General features: G+C 50.3%; 2 protein-coding genes across 4 annotated transcripts in view; one reads left to right on the top strand and one right to left on the bottom strand.

Annotated features, from left to right (window-relative positions):
- Positions 1–6225, top strand: part of ZCCHC17 (zinc finger CCHC-type containing 17) — a 63404-nt gene extending 57179 nt beyond the window's left edge. For all 3 annotated transcript variants that reach the window (XM_008265816.5, XM_089301122.1, XM_089301123.1), the window contains one exon: positions 5342–6225. In XM_008265816.5, the coding sequence (XP_008264038.4) occupies positions 5342–5503 (162 nt within the window). In that variant the 3' untranslated portion in view covers positions 5504–6225. The remainder of the gene's footprint in view (positions 1–5341) is intronic.
- Positions 6226–6886: 661 nt separating this feature from the next.
- Positions 6887–14731, bottom strand: FABP3 (fatty acid binding protein 3). The gene is made up of 4 exons (XM_002716060.4): positions 14599–14731; positions 10511–10683; positions 8703–8804; positions 6887–7175 (listed from the first exon to the last, which is right to left on the bottom strand). The coding sequence occupies exons 1-4, from the start codon at positions 14669–14671 to the stop codon at positions 7122–7124; spliced, it is 402 nt and encodes a 133-aa protein (XP_002716106.1). The 5' UTR covers positions 14672–14731; the 3' UTR covers positions 6887–7121.
- Positions 14732–16972: the final 2241 nt, after the last annotated feature.

The raw sequence follows: 16972 nt of genomic DNA, 5'->3' as shown, positions 1-16972 counted from the left end.
CCAGGATCTAGGAGCTTCTTCCAGGTCTTCCACATGGGTGCAGGGGCCCACTTGGGCCATCTTCCACTGCTTTCCCAGGTCTTCAGCAGAGAGCTGGATCAGAAGTGGTGCAGCCGGGACTCGAGCTGACATCCATATGGGATGCTGGCACTGTAGATGGCAGCTTAACCTACTATGCCATGGCACTAGCCTCTAACCATTATTATGAGACAAATTAATGGATATTCCTGGATGTTGGAAGGTACTCAGTAAATGTGTGTTGGGTGCATGTACTGTATAGCTGTTAGAGGTTATTCTTTCCCTTGTTTGATGAAATTGGCTCATGTTTGGCGGCGATGGTGTCAGGCTCCACTGCTGAGTGTTTACTTTGCAACTCCCTCCCCCACAGCACCTGCATAATGCTTTCCTCTGGTAGGCACTAAAGTCTAAGTGTTTCCCTCATCTTCTGAGCAACACTGCATGTTATTGTGGCTCTTTAAAGTACTTTGTGTTAGTAAATATCAGTAAATATTGTGAATTGATTGAAAAACCTTTTTTTTCCTTCTGATCCTTGCTTTTTCCTTTCTAAACTATGATACACTGGTATGTTGTAGGCAGAGTCTATCCATGAATCACCTTCCATCCTATATCCCAAAATTTATCCTATTTATTCTATTTATCCTATATCCCAAAATTTATTTATTTGGTAATCAAATCATCTCTTGAGAATTAGTCATTTCTCAAAAATAAATGCTTGCTTGGAGCCAATGTTGTGGTACAGTGAGTTAAGCTGCTGCTTGTAAAGCTGGTGTCCTGTATCTGAGTGCCACTTTGTATCCTGGCTACTCCATTTGTGATCCAGCTCCCTGCTGATGTGCCTAGAAGGGAGCAGAAAATGTCCTAAGTACTTGGGCTCTTGCCACTCATGCAGGAAACCCAGATGGAGTTCCTGGCTCCTGGCTTTGACCTGGCCCAGCCCTGACTGTTGTGGACATTTGAGGAGTGAACCAGTGGATGGAAGATCTCTATGTATCTTTCTCTCCCTCTCTGTCACCTTGCCTTTCAAATAAATAAATCTGAAAAGAAAGAAAAAGGGGTGGGAGGATTGGGGAAGGGAAGGGAGAGCAATGAAACATACCAACTTGATTGACTTGTGGCTAAATTAGCACCTATTTGTTGGGAGGTGTTGTTAGTTACCAACTTGATGTGGTTATGGGGCTGGTGTTGTGGCACAGTGGGTTGGGCTTCTACCTTTGATGCTGACATCACATATGGGCTCCAGTTTGGGTCCTGGCTGCTCCACTTCTGATGGTGGCCAGGGAAAGAGAGGGAGAGGGGCAGCAGAGGATGGTGCAGGTGCTTAGGCTCCTGCTGTCCAGGGAGGAGACCCAGATGGAGTTCCTGGTTCCTGGCTTCAGCCTGGCCCAGCCCCAGCCCTGCGGCCATTTGGGGAGTGAACCAGCAGATAGGACGGTCTCTCTCTCTCTCTCTCTCTCTCTCTCTCTCTCTTCCTTTTTTCTCCCTCTCTCTGTAACTCTGCTTTTCATTAGAAATTAATTCATTTAAGCAAATAAATAAATCCTGAAAGAAAATAAATTGATAGGACTAAAAGAACATCTTTGGGACCCACCGTGAATCAAATCCAGATTCTATCACTTGGACAAGTCCCTTCAGTTCAGTCAACTTCTCTGAGGTTATACTTTTCTTTTCTGAAAATACATGGATAGTTATCCCCAATTTGTAGATTCGTTGTTGAAGGTTAGATGAGATATGTATGCAAAGGGCCCAGCATCCAGGTGATTAAGTACTCAATAAGTGCTCACTTCTTCAGGTTTGTTTTTTTTTTTTTCCTTTTTAAAAAGTTTATTTATTTATGTTAGGAAAAGAGTTGCAGATTGGTGCCTCCTCACATGGGGCACCAAAATGTTGGGAAAAGAGTTGCAGAATAGAGAGGAGCCAGTGTACGAATTTACAGCCAGACTGAATTTATTCAGAGAAAATAAATCCGTCGAGTTTGGTGACCAACTGCCCACGTGCACACTGATGGAACACATGCAGAAGGCCCGACCCCAGGGGCCAGGCCTTTTTATATTTTGGGAGGGCTGGGATGGGGGTGGGGTAGGGGCAGCAGGTGGAGGGGAATTCCTGGAACTGGTCTTTCAGGTGTTCAGAGCAACTGGTCTTTCAGGTGGCTGTAAGAGGTAGGGTATGGAGGCAATAGAGTTTGAGACCCAATTGAGTTTCAAGGGCAAGGGATACATTCCAAAGTTTATCTCTTTTGGGCAATGAGGGAGAATGGCTGAGGCTTATGTCCTTGTTCCATCAATTTATTAGGAAGTCAGAGAGAGAGAGAGGTCTTCCATCTGCTAGTTCACTCTCCACATATGCCTACTGAGCCAGGCCAAACTCAGAAGCCAGACACTTCATCTAGTCTCAAGCAGTTGGGCCATTAAATCTATCTGCTGCCTCCCAGGCACATCAGGCAGGAAGGTGAATCAAAATTGGATGTGGTAATTTTATCTCAGTCACCCAAGCAGCATCTTAATCTGCTGTACCATAACGTCTGTCCCTTCCTTTCTCAGTTTTGTGTTTGTTTGGTTTTTCTGTCATACTTGGATGCTGCTGTCAGAACTGTAGAGAAAATAAGGGGATTAGCTGCTCAAACAAGAGTGTGTGCCTTTGAAGAGTAGTTACAGAGATAATTGAGCACCAACTTCCTCTCAGTGCTCCCTCCTAGCTTGCCATGAGCTCACTCCTCTGAGTCTTTTTTCACCCTTTTCCTCTTTCTCTTCTCATGTGAGTACAGTCAAGGATCCAGAAAATTCTGGCTTTTGGTCTTTCTGGACCCCAGCTTCCAATTGAAATGACTATTCTTTTGTTCTCTCTCTCCTCTGTATTTTTTTTAAAGATTTATTTATTTATTTATAATTCAGAATTACAGAGAGAGAGAGAGAGAGATCTTTCATCCGCTGGTTCACTCCCCAGATGGCTACAACAGCCAGAGCTGGGCCAGGCCAAAGCCAGGAGGAGCCAGGAGCTTCTTCCAGGTCTCCCACATGGGTTCAGGGGCCCAAGCACTTGGGCCATCCTCCACTGCTTTCCCAGGTGCATTAACAGAGAGCTGGTTTGGAAGTGGAGCAGTCAGGATGGACTCACTGGCGCCCATTTGGGATGCTATCGCTACAGATGGTGGCTTAACCCCAGTGCTGGCCCCTTCTTTTGTTCTCTAGCCCAGGGCTAGACACACCTGAAAATGACACCACCTGGGGCAGGGTTGGACTGTCTTTGTTAAGGCTGCAAAAACCCTTTCACATTGAGATGGAGGTCTACAAGGCCATCACCCAGGTCTGCCTTGCTAGCTAGAGCTCACATTTCAGCATGCCAGTTTTCTAGTGCTTATTTTTCCTTCTAAGTCTATCTAAGAGAGTGAAAGGAATGCGGTGCCAGACTCTGTATAGCGTTCTTGTTGCCTTAGCCTTTGTCAATTCACTTCACTTCTCTCTGAATTGCACTTAAAAAAAAGTTACCATTTCTCCACTTATCAGTTTTATTATTATTTGAAAGATAGAAGCTCCCATCCACTGACTCATTCCCCAAATACCTGGAGCCAGGATAGCAGTCACTTGAGCCCTCATCACAGCTTCCTCCCAGGTTGATTAGCAGAAAACTAGCTATGAACAAGAGCCAGGAATCAAAGCCAGGTACTCAGATATGAGACATGGGCATCTTAATTGCTAGGCTTCTGATTCAGTTTCCTACTAATGCACCTGGGAGGTGGCAGATGGCGGCTCAGGTGGTTGTGTCCCTGCCATCCACATGGGAGATCTGGAAAGAATCCCTGGCTCCCAGCTTTGGCATGGCCCAGCCCCAGCTTTTGTTGGCATTTGGGGTGTGAATCAACAGATGAGAGATCTTTCTTTTCTTCTTCCTCTCCCTTTCAAATAAATTAATATTAAAAACAAAAAACAAAAAACCGAGTATCTATTACTGCCATTAGTAGAAAGCAGGACATAAAAGTTGAAAGCAGTCCCTAGAGATTACCTGTTCCATCTAGAGACAATGACTCACATACCCAAGGTCACAGAACCAGAGAGTGAGAGACTTGGGACTCCTGACTCCCAGACTGGTTTCTATTAGACCTTGTTGCCAGGGAAAAGACCCTTCAAATAATAAAATCTTTTTAAAAAATCAAATTAAAAGATACTTATTTTGATATAAAAATGTGAAATTCATGCATAGTTTCTTAATAATCATTTTCCATGAGCTTTTTTTTTTTTTTTTAGATTTATTTATTTGAGAGGCAGAGTTATAGACAGAGAGAAAGGTGTTTCATCAGTTGGTTCACTCCCTAGATGGGAGCTGGGTCAATCCGATGCCAGGAGCTTCCTCTGGGTCTCGCACTTGGGTGCAGGGGCCCAAGCACTTGAGCCATCTCCTACTGCTTTTCCAGTCCATAAGCAGAGAGCTGGATCGGAAGAGATGCAGCCAGGCCACGATTCAGCACCCATATGGGATACCGGCACCACAGGCCCCTCCATGAGCTTTTTAAAGACCCCTTGTGTGTGTGTGTGTAAATACTCATTGTACAGCAGAGTTGTATAGCAGGTAAGGCCTCTACTTGCAATGTCATCATCCTATGTGGGTGCTAGTTTGTGTCCTGGCTGCTTCATGCCTGATCCAGCTCCCTGCTAATGGCCTGGGAAAGCCACAGAAGATGGCCCAACTACTTGGGCTCCTACCACCCATGTGGGAGACTTGGATGAAGCTCTTGGTTCCTAACTTTAGTCTGGTACAGAGCTGGCTGTTGCAGCCATCTGAGAAGAACCAGCGGATGGAAGATGTCTCTCTCTCTAACTGATTTTTCAAATAAATAAATAAATCTTTAAACCACAAACACACACATCATATACATTGGAATCTATAATACATGATGTCTTTTTCACTTGAAAGGGCAGAAAAGCAGTAATCTTCCATCCACTGGTTCACTCCCCAAATGCCTGCAATAGCCAAGGCTGGGCCAGGTTGAAGTCGGTAGCCCAGAACTCCATCAACTCAATCAAGACCCAAGTACTTGAGCCCTTACCACTGCATTCCAGGGTATACATTAGCAGGAAACTGAATTGAAAGCCGAGCAGCTGAGACTTGAACAACCCAGACACTGATATGGAATGTAGGCATCCCAAGTACCATCCTAACCACTGTGCCAAACACCCACACCCTCTGGTTAGTTCTTAAATATTTACTTTATTGCTTTTAATTAATGTCTCATAATGTACTAAGTGGCCTATTGGTTGGCTATATGCTATTATTTTTAAAAGCAGATATACCCACACAGTGTTGAATTTTTAAATTTTCTTTTCAGGAAAAGAAGAAAAAGAAACATAGAGACAGGAAGTCATCTGACTCTGACAGCTCAGACTCTGAGAGTGATGCAGGCAAGAGGGCCAGGCACACACCCAAAGACAGCAAGGCAGCAAAGAAGAAGAAAAAGAAGAAGAAGCACAAGAAGAAGCATAAGGAGTGAGACTGGGAAGAGCAGAGGGGGTGGCTGAGAGAATAAGGAACCAGGAGCCCAGTGCCAGTGAGCCCTGGGTCCTGAGAAACTTAATGTGGCCTCCCACCCCGCTGACTCTGTTCCCGTGGGAGATGGCTTTCCTCGTGTAGCAGGCAGGTTTGGGAGTTAAGAGTTCAAAAGCAGCTGCCTAGATGAGTTACTGTTTCCTTATCACACCCAGTTCCTCTGCAGTGAGCCCTGCATCTACCCATTCATTCACACAACTTCTTCATTCACTGGGAGGTCCTGTCACCCTCCCCAGCTGCCACTGCCAGAGCGGGATTCCTAGGGGTCTTGGCTAAATCCACAGGGCCTGCTGTGGAGGTGAATCTGGCTGTAGTTGGACACAAGAGCGACTGGCCCCTTCCTCCTGTTGGTCTGTGTTTGGCCAGTTGGTGGGTGGTCTCTGCCACATCCGGCACAGGGGCAGGAGACTGGCAGCAGGAGGGAGAACACGGTAAGAAGTGGTGCTCACTTTCCCAGTCCCCCAACACCGTTCTCCTGTGCTGGAAGTGACAGCCAGTGGCCACCGTCAGAAAGCAGCCATCCAGCGTGCCTGAGCTCGTGTGTGACATTCCAGCAGAACACTGAACCAGACATCTGAAGCCAAGATCATTGCTCTACTTTGTATTTGCTACCGTGTGAGTCAGTCGGTTCCACTTCAGATCTCTGCTTAAATTCCTGGCACTAAATGGAAGTGTGTTTGGTTTTAAACTTACTGAAAGTTCTTATACCTGTAATCCTCTTCCTAGGTAACTTACAGGCTTAAAGTCATTGAGCCTGCATTCATTGACAGGAAAATACTTAATATGTTACCTTAGACCTTGGAGAGGCCAGCTGAGGTACAGAGCCAGAGGCACTAGCAGGTCACAGCCTTCTTAGGAGATCACTTATAAGCCCTTCTGTAAGGATCAGGTGACCTCTTCGCACAGTCGAGGAGAGAACCAGTAAGAATTGGTAACCATGACGACCAGCCTGGCACATAGGCAAGAGCCCAGAAGTCATCTTAGGCAGTGGGCATCTCTCCCACCACCGTGGCACAGTGTGGACCCTGTGTCCTGAGAAAGGGAGGGACCACAAGAAGAGCCAGTGCAGGCTGGGCCCGAGGTGACAGGTCAGCAGTCACACCTGGGGAAGCCTCGCACTGCCTGGACTAGAGCTCATCTGACCGTGAGGAGGGTCAGTGTGAAACAGGTGTAGCTACAGCTGTCCTGTTACTCAGCTGACAACCGTCTGAGACCGTCCACGTCAGGCTCTTCGTCTAATGCTTTCCCTTAGTGACCTTCAGGCAGCCTCACACAAAAGGAAACTGAGACTTCTGGCATCATATCACCAAAGGAACAGACAACTGGGTGGCCTTAGCTCTGCTTTATTGACCTCAGAGCACCCTTCGGTTGCAGTTAAAAAAAGAAGCCACATACACAATGAGAACTGGAACTGGATCCAGGCTGATGCCACCTGACCCTGGGAGAATTCCCCAACTAAGGCAGATTTATACAAAACACGAGAGGAAAAAAATGAGGCAATGTGGTGCTGAGTTGAGGGGTAGCCGGCTGGCAGAGGAGCAGTCAGTGACGGCGCGGGCGGGTCATGCCTCTTTCTCGTAAGTGCGTGTGCTAACTGCACTGCCGTGGGTGAGCGTCTGGAAGGAAAGACAGAGTTAGATGGGGGCGGGCAGAGCAAGGAAAGCTGTCAGGAGCACCCTTCACTTTACCCACTATAGTAATCATCAATTCAGTACTACATGCCAGGCACTTGACACATATTCGTTAGAATTCCTCTTTTAGAAATTTGGAAAAATGAGCTTTGAGGGAGGAAGTAATTTGGTTAAGATCCTGGAGTGTTTCTCTTTCCCCTACACCATTCAGCTTCCTTCCTCCTTTGTGCAGGCACATAGCAGACAAATAGGTGAGTAAAAATGGCCTAAGACGCTTGGGAAAAGGCCTTGCTAGGCTACCAACTTTCCATTCCCTTCCTGTTTTGGGATAGTGCCTGGGCAGAGCCCCGAGCTTCCACCATCCGGCCTGGTTTAAGAGCCAAGGCTATGTCCTCACCATGGTGCAGTTGCCCAGTGAGGATTTGTGTTTCTCATCACCAAAGCTAAGCACCTCATTCTTATTTAAGAGTCAGTGCAGGTTACACTCACCCAAGAAGAATATGCTATGGAAATGCCAAGGTGAGAACTTGATGCCGTACAGTTAGAAGGCAGAGACCAGGTTATGGGAAGAGTTCAATCAAGGCTGTGTTTTCCAAGTCCCCAAGTTTGTCCCAAAACAGACTGCACTGGGAGGAGGTGGGACTGCAATGGAGGGGAGAGGCTTATGCTGTTTAGACAAGGGCCTACCCTTACGTGTGACCGTGCAGTCCTAGGGAGAAAGAAATGCTGTGATGGTGGCTGGCGCCGTGGCTCACTAGGCTAATCCTCCGCCTTGTGGCACCGGCACACCGGGTTCTAGTCCCGGTCGGGGCGCCAGATTCTGTCCTGGTTGCCCTTCTTCCAGGCCAGCTCTCTGCTATGGCCCGGGAGTGCAGTGGAGGATGGCCCAAGTGCTTGGGCCCTGCACCCCATGGGAGACGGATCAGCGCGATGTGCTGGCTGCGGCAGCCATTGGAGGGTGAAGCAACGGCAAAAGGAAGACCTTTCTCTGTCTCTCTCTCTCTCACGGTCCACTCTGCTTGTCAAAAATTAAAAAAAAAAAAAAAAGAAAAAATGCTGTGATGGGAGATGGGAGCTTCCTCTAAGCATCTGGGATCATATTTGGCCCTGCTTTCTGCCTCTTTCTGGGGCAAAACAAGGTGGAAACAGAAGGAAGGGACAAAAGATATGGAGTACCTGCTGTACTCCTCCCACCTCAGCTCTGTGCTGTGCACGTATGGTCTCTGTAGCTCCCAGAGTCCTACAGGTTGGTGTTACTGATACTGAGTATACAGCGGCACTTGGAGAATTTGCTTGTCTTAAGTCATACAGCCTATATGATGAGATTTGAACCCAGGCCCATGTTGAACCCAAAGCCACCACAAAAAATTCCCACATCTACTGTTCGCCCTCTGCCCCCACCTCTTTTCCCAGCCTCTGGGCACCCAGGGAAAGGTCTTAGCTTTTTAAAGCAGGCTTGGGTAAAGGGGCAGTAGTAACCAATTAGGTGAGGGTTAAAGTTGCCCTTCTTACCAGGATGAGTTTCCCATCACTGAGCTCCCGCACGAGCGTTGTCTCCTGGCCATCCCACTTCTGCAGGTGGACAAGTTTGCCTCCATCCAGTGTCACAAGGGACTGTGGAGAGAGGGTGGGAGCCTGAGCAGCGAGCTGAGCCAGGACCGAGGTGCAGAATGGGTCAGGACACTGAGGACACAACCTCTGACCCAAACTAGTGAGGATGCAGGAAGCAGAGCTCAGGCAGCCCACCTCCAGCCTGTCTTCACCGGATGTCCAGTTCACCTCCAGCCTCTGCCCCGCTGCTTCCTGGTTGGGGGAGGGGCTGTCATACATTGGGTGAGTAGGGAGATGCAAGGAGTTCAGTGGGGCTAGACAGCCTGGTCCTGAGATGGGCAGGAGTCTGCAAGGTGAGGTGATCCACAAAATGTCTAAAAGACCCCTAGTGATGGAAAGTATTGAGAAATTAGACTTCTCTCCCCTTCTTGCCCCCATCATGTGACTTCTACAGCTACGGGCAAAAATGGCAAGAACCTAGGACTGGGTGTCCTTGCAGTGATCTCAGCCCTGGGTCAAATGCTCACGTCATCCTCCGGCTGCTGCTGGCATGCATCAGCTAGCTCTCATTTGGCAGCTCTCCCAGGTCTCATGAGGAATTTGGGGGGCGCTAGGCCAGACTAAGGAACCCTGACTGAGCAGGTTCAGTAGGAGAATCTGGGAAGGCTCTGTGTGCTTGAGGATGCTCATCTCAGTACTTTCCTAATCTCCACCTTATTCCTCATCCTCATCCCCCCGGTCTTTTTGCCCACTCGGAACAGATTATTTTTTGCCTAGACATCCCAGGTGACTGCTGTTACATTTTACCTTGAGAATTGGGCAAGTTTGGGAAGGTAGGGGAATGTGGTAAGGTAACTTCCTTTGTCAAAGGGAGGCTGCCACTCATGGATACCATCCCTAGCTCTGCTGCCTGCCTCCTGTGTGATCCCAGACGACTTCAGCTCCTCTCCTTTGTGAGAAGACCAGACCCCACACTGTCCTTCCTAAGGGCAACTGTGAGGAAGAGAGAACAGCAGAGGGGCTGAAACAGGGTCATGATAGAGAGGATTCTGTAGGGACACCCTGTAGAAGTCAAAGCACCTCAGTTCTCGTCCATGGCCCAGTGCTGGGAGCCTGAGGCACGATGCCAAGATAGGGCCACCACAGGGTGACAGAGCCCTGAATCTGTGGGTAGATGTTCACTACCCCCAGCCTAGGAAAATGAGCAAAGACCCAGACCCACACTGCAAATGCCCCATCCCAGAACATCCTGCCTGTCATCGGAATCATTGGAAATAGTTCATCAGGGTCAACAGCAAAGCCTGAGAACTGAGGTTGCAGAAGGCACACATCTGAGTAGGTCTCAGCTGCTTATTCCTGGCTGCCTCCTTTGGTGTGGGAAGCAAGGCTGACCTCACACAGTGAAGGCCCTGATTTCTCCTGGGTATTGTTCCTAAAGCACTCAAAATCACAGCTGTGGCCACATAACTGCCCCATCTATGGAAGAAAGAAACCCAGAGGTACTCCATGCCTTGTACAAGTCACCCAGCTGGAGCTGGGGTAGACATGGGGGTCAGAAGAGCATCCTAGCTCTGCTGCCCACTCCCAGAGGCAGCTGGCAGGTGTTTCCCAGCAAAAGAAAACAAGAGGATAGAATAAATGCGTATTTGGCACCTGGAACTTTGGTAGCCTGCACCTCGGGGTGCAATGTCAGGGAGTCAAGACTACCAGCCTGTTTTCCTTCAGGGCCTCAGCACCCTCCACTCCCCATGCCATATTCCCTGACTCACCTTGACCTTCCTGTCATCTGCTGTTGTCTCATCGAACTCCACCCCAATCTGAAAGCTGATCTCAGTGTTCTTGAAGGTGCTGTGTGTTTTCAGGGTGATGATGTCTCCATTCTTTTCGATGATTGTGGTAGGCTTGGTCATGTTGGCCACTTGCCTGGTAGCAAAACCCACACCTGAGGACAAGGGGCAGGTTACACTTAATAGCTGCAATGTACAAGCTCTGAATAATTTCTAGGCACAGGTGTTGAGAAGAGGGAAAAGGGTAATCCATTGCTTCAAAGCCTTTGGCCATTTTTAAAATTCAGTCTTCCTCTTAGCTCTATGGTGAATAGACTACTGATCCCATTAGATGAGAAACTTTAGAAACGGTATACCATAGCCGCTCGGTCAGAACTGGGGTTAGTGTAAGCTGCTGCTAAGTGCCTTCCCTCTGGGGAGATTGTGTACATGGGTGATCTCGGTCACTTCTTCCTGTCCCCTTGAAGAGTGATACTCTTATCCCCTCTTTACAGATGGAAATACTGAGTTAGAGCTAAAGCTCAGGGTCCCAAATCTGGGTTGGAAGCCCAGATTGGGGGCTGGTGGTGTGGTACAGTGGGTTGAGCTGCTGCCTGCAATGCCAGCATCCCATACTGGAGTGCTAGTTCCAGTCTTGGTTGCTCCACTTCAATCCAGCTACCTGCTCATGTGCCTGGGAAAGCAGCAGATGATGGCCCAAGTCTTTGGGCCCCAGCCATCCACAAGGAAGACAGAGATGGAGTTCCAGGCTCCTGGCTTCGGGCTGGTCTGGTCCCAGTCATTGTGGCCACTTAAGTGAACCAGCAGATGGGAGATCTCTTTCTCTGTCACTCTGCCTTTCAAATAAATTTCAACAAACAACAACAGAAAAGCCTCCAGCACTCACATCATTGTTCAGCTGCACCACCTCTCAAGATTGGAGCCTTAGGTTGTCTTCCAGGGCACCTGAGCAGCTCTCAAGTCAGGCGCTACCGAAACAAGAGACAGACTTTGCCTTCCAAAGCCTCAGGAACAAGACTTTTCCACCTTTGGAAGTTTTTACTCTGAAACATTAATGCTTTTGTCCTCCATATATGACAAGGCATTTTCAAAGCCTCTTACCTATGATCTAGGAGGCGGATTTAAAGGGAGTATATCCCATTATGCACATACATGTAAGAGAGGCCTAAAGTAATAGCAACAAGACTCAAGTCCAGGTCCCCTGATTCCTATTGTAAGATCCTATAAGGGGCCAGCGCGGTAGGTAAAGTCGCTATCTGCAGTGCTGGCATCCCATGTGGGTGCCAGTTCAAGTCCTTGGCTGCCCCACTTCCAATCTAGCTCCCAGCTAACAGCCTGGGAAAGCAGTGGAAGATGGCCAAAGTACTTGGGCTCCTGTACCCAGGTGGGAGACCCAGAAACAAACAAAAAACTATAGGAACTCTCTTGACCCAAGCATGGCTTCCCTGGATGCTGGGCAAAGCCCGGGTGTCCTACAAGCAGTGAAGAACAAAGTACTTTTAGGCTAAGGCTTGACTCCTCCATGAGGTTATCCTAGGATCTGTCCTTTTGTCTCCAACCTCCCATCACAACTTCACTGTCCCTCCGTCCCCAGAGCCTAAGCTGGCTGGCTTCTATGAGGCAAGAGGGCAGCCCAATATGGTGAGGTGGTATGCATCAAGTCTCCAAACATGGCAACCCAGTGCCAGCTGACACCTAGGTATGTTTAAAAAAAAGATTTGTTTGAAAAGCAGAGTGACAGAGCTCCCATCTGTTGATTCACTCCCCAAGTGGCAGCAACAGTTGGAGCTGGGCTAGGCTGAAGCCAGTAGCCTTCCCAGGTGCATTCATTAGCAGAGAGCTGGATTGAGAGTGGAGCAGCCAGGACTCAGAATCAAAGCTCTGATAGGGGATGCTGATGTCAAAGCAGCGATTTAACCCACTGTGCCACAATGCCATCCTGCACCTAGGTAGTTTGCATGAGCCCACGAGTTGCTTTGCTTAATGCTTAGGACAATGCTATAGGGTAGCTTTTATTATCCCCAATTTATAAATGAGGCCCAGTGAAGTATCTTGGCTGAGTTGAAAACAGTCACTGATTAACCTGGATTTGAACCTAGGCTCCAAAACTTGGGTCATTTTGCCCAGCACATTCTCAGTTCAGGCACTCAGACCACCAGTTGTTTGTGGTCACTGGTACCACACTTTTGCTCCCTGAGAACCCTTGGTCTGTCTGCAATGAGAGGGATGGGCTGCCTAGCCAGTGAGGGACCTGGCCTTGCCAGCTGGTGTCAAAGTGACCCAGGCCGGTCAATCCCCAGCATAGAGCAGGGTCTTGTCACTGCACCTGGAGCTCTGTTTGCTTAGGACCTGCCCAGAGGTGTGGAGTGTTTGAGGAGGAAAATCACTATGGGATGAGTGTGGGAAAGTAAGAACTGGGCAGAGTTTAGGAGACTCGGGAAGAGCCAGGTTCTCCTTAGAAATGAAGCCAAAGCCATTTACCGAGAGCTGAGGGTCTTTTCTCTGCAATGAGGAAAAAGCAGGCTGTAGAGAGTCTCAGCCCTCACGTAAGAAACTGCCCAGGAACAGGTCTCCAGGGATACCTGCTCCTGGCTGAAGCTGAACAGGGCAGTAAGGCTGGTGTAACTCAATTCAGAGATTCAGCTCTTTGGCCCTAATATCTGCTTCGCGGGAAGAAACAAAACCTGGGCCCTCTGGCTTCCCCAACAGCTGCCGCGGGCCCCTGCTTCTCTGAGAATGCAGTCTTCCTGGAGTCACTGGCACAGAGCCCAGGAAGGTGCAGGGGCAGCTCTGGCCTCAGGAGCTGTATTTGGAGGCCCTGTTCCGGGAGTGAGTGAGGAGCAGAGGTGTAAGGTATAGGAAGTGGGCTTCCCTACCCCTTTGCAGCCCTCCTGCCATGGGAGGAAATCATGGACCTAGCTCAGCCATGAGCACCATTCCAGTTGTCCCTATTCCAGCCTGCTGGACTAGATTAGTCTCATAGCTGGGAATTGTAGAGAAAGGGTGACATGCTGTAAGCCCAAACCAGGACAGGAAGACCTGACAGCCGCTAATCCTTTCCCCTGCGTCCTACTCACAATGCCTGTAGGGTAGTGGGAAGAACTCTGGGTTGTGGATCTAGAAATCTTGGGTCTTCCTAACAGCTTAGCTGTGGAATTGGTAGGAGATCCTCCTCCGTCTGGATCTCAGTTTCCCTTTCTGTTAAGCTAAGCAAGCTATAGCCATGTCCACGGTTCTTGCCTGTAAGAATCTTTGGGTCTTTATTCTTCATCCCAACACCACACAGCAAGCCAAAGCCTCCTGGACCAACACTCCTCACCCTCTGCTGCACCCTAGAAGGCGATGGCTTTCTCCACCCTCTCCCCCACACTGCATTGGTTCAGCGTCAGATTGTAGAAAAGGCCCTAGCTGGTGATGGGCCTCTTCCCACACTCTCCCACGCTCTCCCACGGCTCTCACAGCGACCAAGGCCTGCGTACATACCTCTGCAGGACAAGGTCAGACTGGCCGGTGAGAAAAGAGGGCCTCCAGCGAGAATCCTCTTACCCAACCCCACATGGAGGGGCAGGGGTTGTTGCTAGCTGAGCAGATCCCGGCCTCACCTCTTCCCCTTATCCGATTCAACAATGCACCTTTTCCCCAACTCAAGCTCCCTCCTACCGGGTATCTCCTATCTCTAGAGGCCATAGTACACTCTGTCAGCCCCATTGCTTTTCTAGGTTCAGTCGCCTGACATTTCCAGACCACCCATGCTCCTGGTTTTCTCGCCTCCCCAGCCTCCCACCTGCCCGTCTTCCTCGAAAGCACCGCCCTGCCCCCACATCTACAGGCACAGCTGCCTCTCCTTCCTGTGTCTCCCTACCTGGAAAGCCCTCTCCCAGAGTGGGACCAGGAAAACCTCCTCCCGGGGGGCCCCTCATGCCCCGGCCCGGGCTGCCAACCCCGCGTTCCCCTACTCTCCGACCTTAATCAAGGCAGGATGCCGGGGCGCACAGGGCAGCAGCCACGCAGGAGCGCTGTGCCGGGCGCGTCCTCCCAACCCAGCATCCTGAGCCCCGCTGGTCACTCACCGATTGACTTCATGTAGTCATCGAAATTCTTGCTGTCCACCAGCTTCCAGGTTCCCACGAAGGCGTCCACCATGGTGAGAGTGAGCGAGGCTGAGAAGCTGTGAGACAGCAGGCGTGCAAAGACTCCCGGAGCGGCGGCTCCCTAGCCGAGCTGCCGCTTTAAATAGCCCTTGCATCACATGATGAGACGTGGCCCACGCCCCCCAGTGGCTCCCGAAATAGGAAGCCCCGGGCTGGCGCTCACCCGCGAGGGGCTGGCCGCCCCTCCCCCAGCCCGCCAAGAGGGGAGGGGACAAACCCGTGGCACCTCGCTTTCCTGCGTCAGCGCGGGTGCCTGGCTTCTGACTCCCTGCCCCAGGCTCTCAGGACTTGCGCCCTTCCCTGTCTTCGGCGCTCTTGGGAATCCGAGAAGGAAACCCCTGGAGCGGGTGCGGCGAGCCGGGACGCACGCCGCGCTAGGGCGCACGCCGCGGACCTCCTCCACCCCACAGTTCCACAACGAGCTTGAGCTTGGAGTCCGAGCAGAGATGAGAATAGGGGAGAAAGGAAATTCGCCCTTGGGTTGGTACTCCCTGGGGAAAGCTCTGGTTGACCCTTGTGACACAGATATCTGTCCTTTTACGAGGAAGGAGCCTGAGACTCAGGGCAGCCGACAAGGTCACAAGAATACCTAGGAGAGGGGGAATTGCAAACCTGGGCTAGCAGGCTCCCACTGCCTGGTGGCAGGGAAGTCGGCGGAGGCAACATCTGCGGCCGAGCTTCCCTGAGTCCTCGCCTGCTCCGGGTGAAAGTATGACCCTTACCTGGCGCGGCGCCCGCACCGCGCCCGCTCTGCACCTGCTTGCCCCGGCAGGTGCCTTTCACCTGGAGCCCAACTCCCCACCCAGCCCTGCCAGCATTCCAAGATTTTCTGATCTCTGGCTTTTGTGCAAGTTGTTCTCCTCACCCTCTTTCCTAAATGCTGTCAATTCTTCCATCAGCCCGAGGCCCCCTCCCCCACCCTGTGGGACTCCACCGCCTGCCTTCTGCACTCTGCACTCCTGCAAGTCAGCCTACACTACCCTTATCTTTTTTTCTCGAAGATTTATCTGAAAGGCAGAGAGAGGGAATGACGGACAGAGATCTTCCATCTGCTGGTTTACTCCCCAAATGGCCACAAGGACAGGGCTGGGCCAGCACAAAGCCAGGAGCCTGGAATTCCAGCCAGGTCTGCCACGTGGGTGGGTGGGAGTGAGGCTCCTACCGAATACAGACAATGCAGGTGGTGGCTCAACCCCACGCCCCACAACCTCGGGGCAGGACTCACCTCCCTTAAAGAGCCTGTGCCAGTGTTTGACACTTGACAATTTACAGAACAGTAAGACCTATGGTAGTATTAATGTGTATTGATCCTTATTTCACACCCCAAAGGGCCTTAAGAACATTGTGTCCTTGAACTTTTAAAACAAAATCCCTGGAGCAGGCGTTACGGCACAGCAAGTTAAACTGCTTTAAACCCCTGCCTGGGTTCACAGCATCCCATGTCAGCACTGGATGCAGCCCCAGCTGCTCCGCTTCAGATCCAGCTCTCTGGGAAAACAGCAGAAAATGGCCCAAGGACTTGGGCCCCTGCCATGTGGGAGACCAGGATGGAGTTCCTGGCTTCAACCTGGCCCAGCCTCTGGCATTGTGGCCATTTGGGGAGTGACCAGTGAATGGAAAATCTCTCCCCCCGCCTCCATCTCTGTAACTCTGTTTTTAAAAACACAAAAACGGCCGGCGCCACGGCTCACTAGGCTAATCCTCCGCCTTGCGGCGCTGGCACACCGGGTTCTAGTCCCGGTCAGGGCGCCGGATTCTGTCCCGGTTGCCCCTCTTCCAGGCCAGCTCTCTGCTGTGGCCAGGGAGTGCAGTGGAGGATGGCTCAAGTGCTTGGGCCCTGCACCCCATGGGAGACCAGGAGAAGCACCTGGCTCCTGCCTTTGGATCAGCGCGGTGCGGCGGCCGCGGCAGCCATTGGAGGGTGAATCAACGGCAAAGGAGGACCTTTCTCTCTGTCTCTCTCTCTCACTGTCCACTCTGCCTGTCAAAAAAAAAAAAAAAAAAAAAAAGATAAAAACACAAAAACAAAACAACAGAACCCAGAAGCAGATGTTATCATTACCCCCCCCCCCCTTCTTTTACACAGATGAACCAAACGGAGCTCAGAGGAGCCCACGCGTCCATTCAGCAGCTCAGAGTACCAGCTTCATGTCAGGCCCTGCTTTGGAACAAGGCACATGCCTAAGTCCAAGGGGACTTAAAAAGTTGGTGGAAAGTGGCATTAGAAAGTATGTTCATTTTGGCGCAAAATTACTTTAATTCCATGTGTAGTTTTTTTCATAATATATGTTTT

This window comes from Oryctolagus cuniculus, chromosome 7 (assembly GCF_051225735.1).
Source record: "Oryctolagus cuniculus isolate XC-2025 breed Fujian yellow rabbit chromosome 7, ASM5122573v1, whole genome shotgun sequence".
NCBI lineage: Eukaryota > Metazoa > Chordata > Mammalia > Lagomorpha > Leporidae > Oryctolagus > Oryctolagus cuniculus.
Note: the sequence above shows the minus strand (reverse complement) of the source record. Positions and strands in the feature narration are given on the sequence as shown.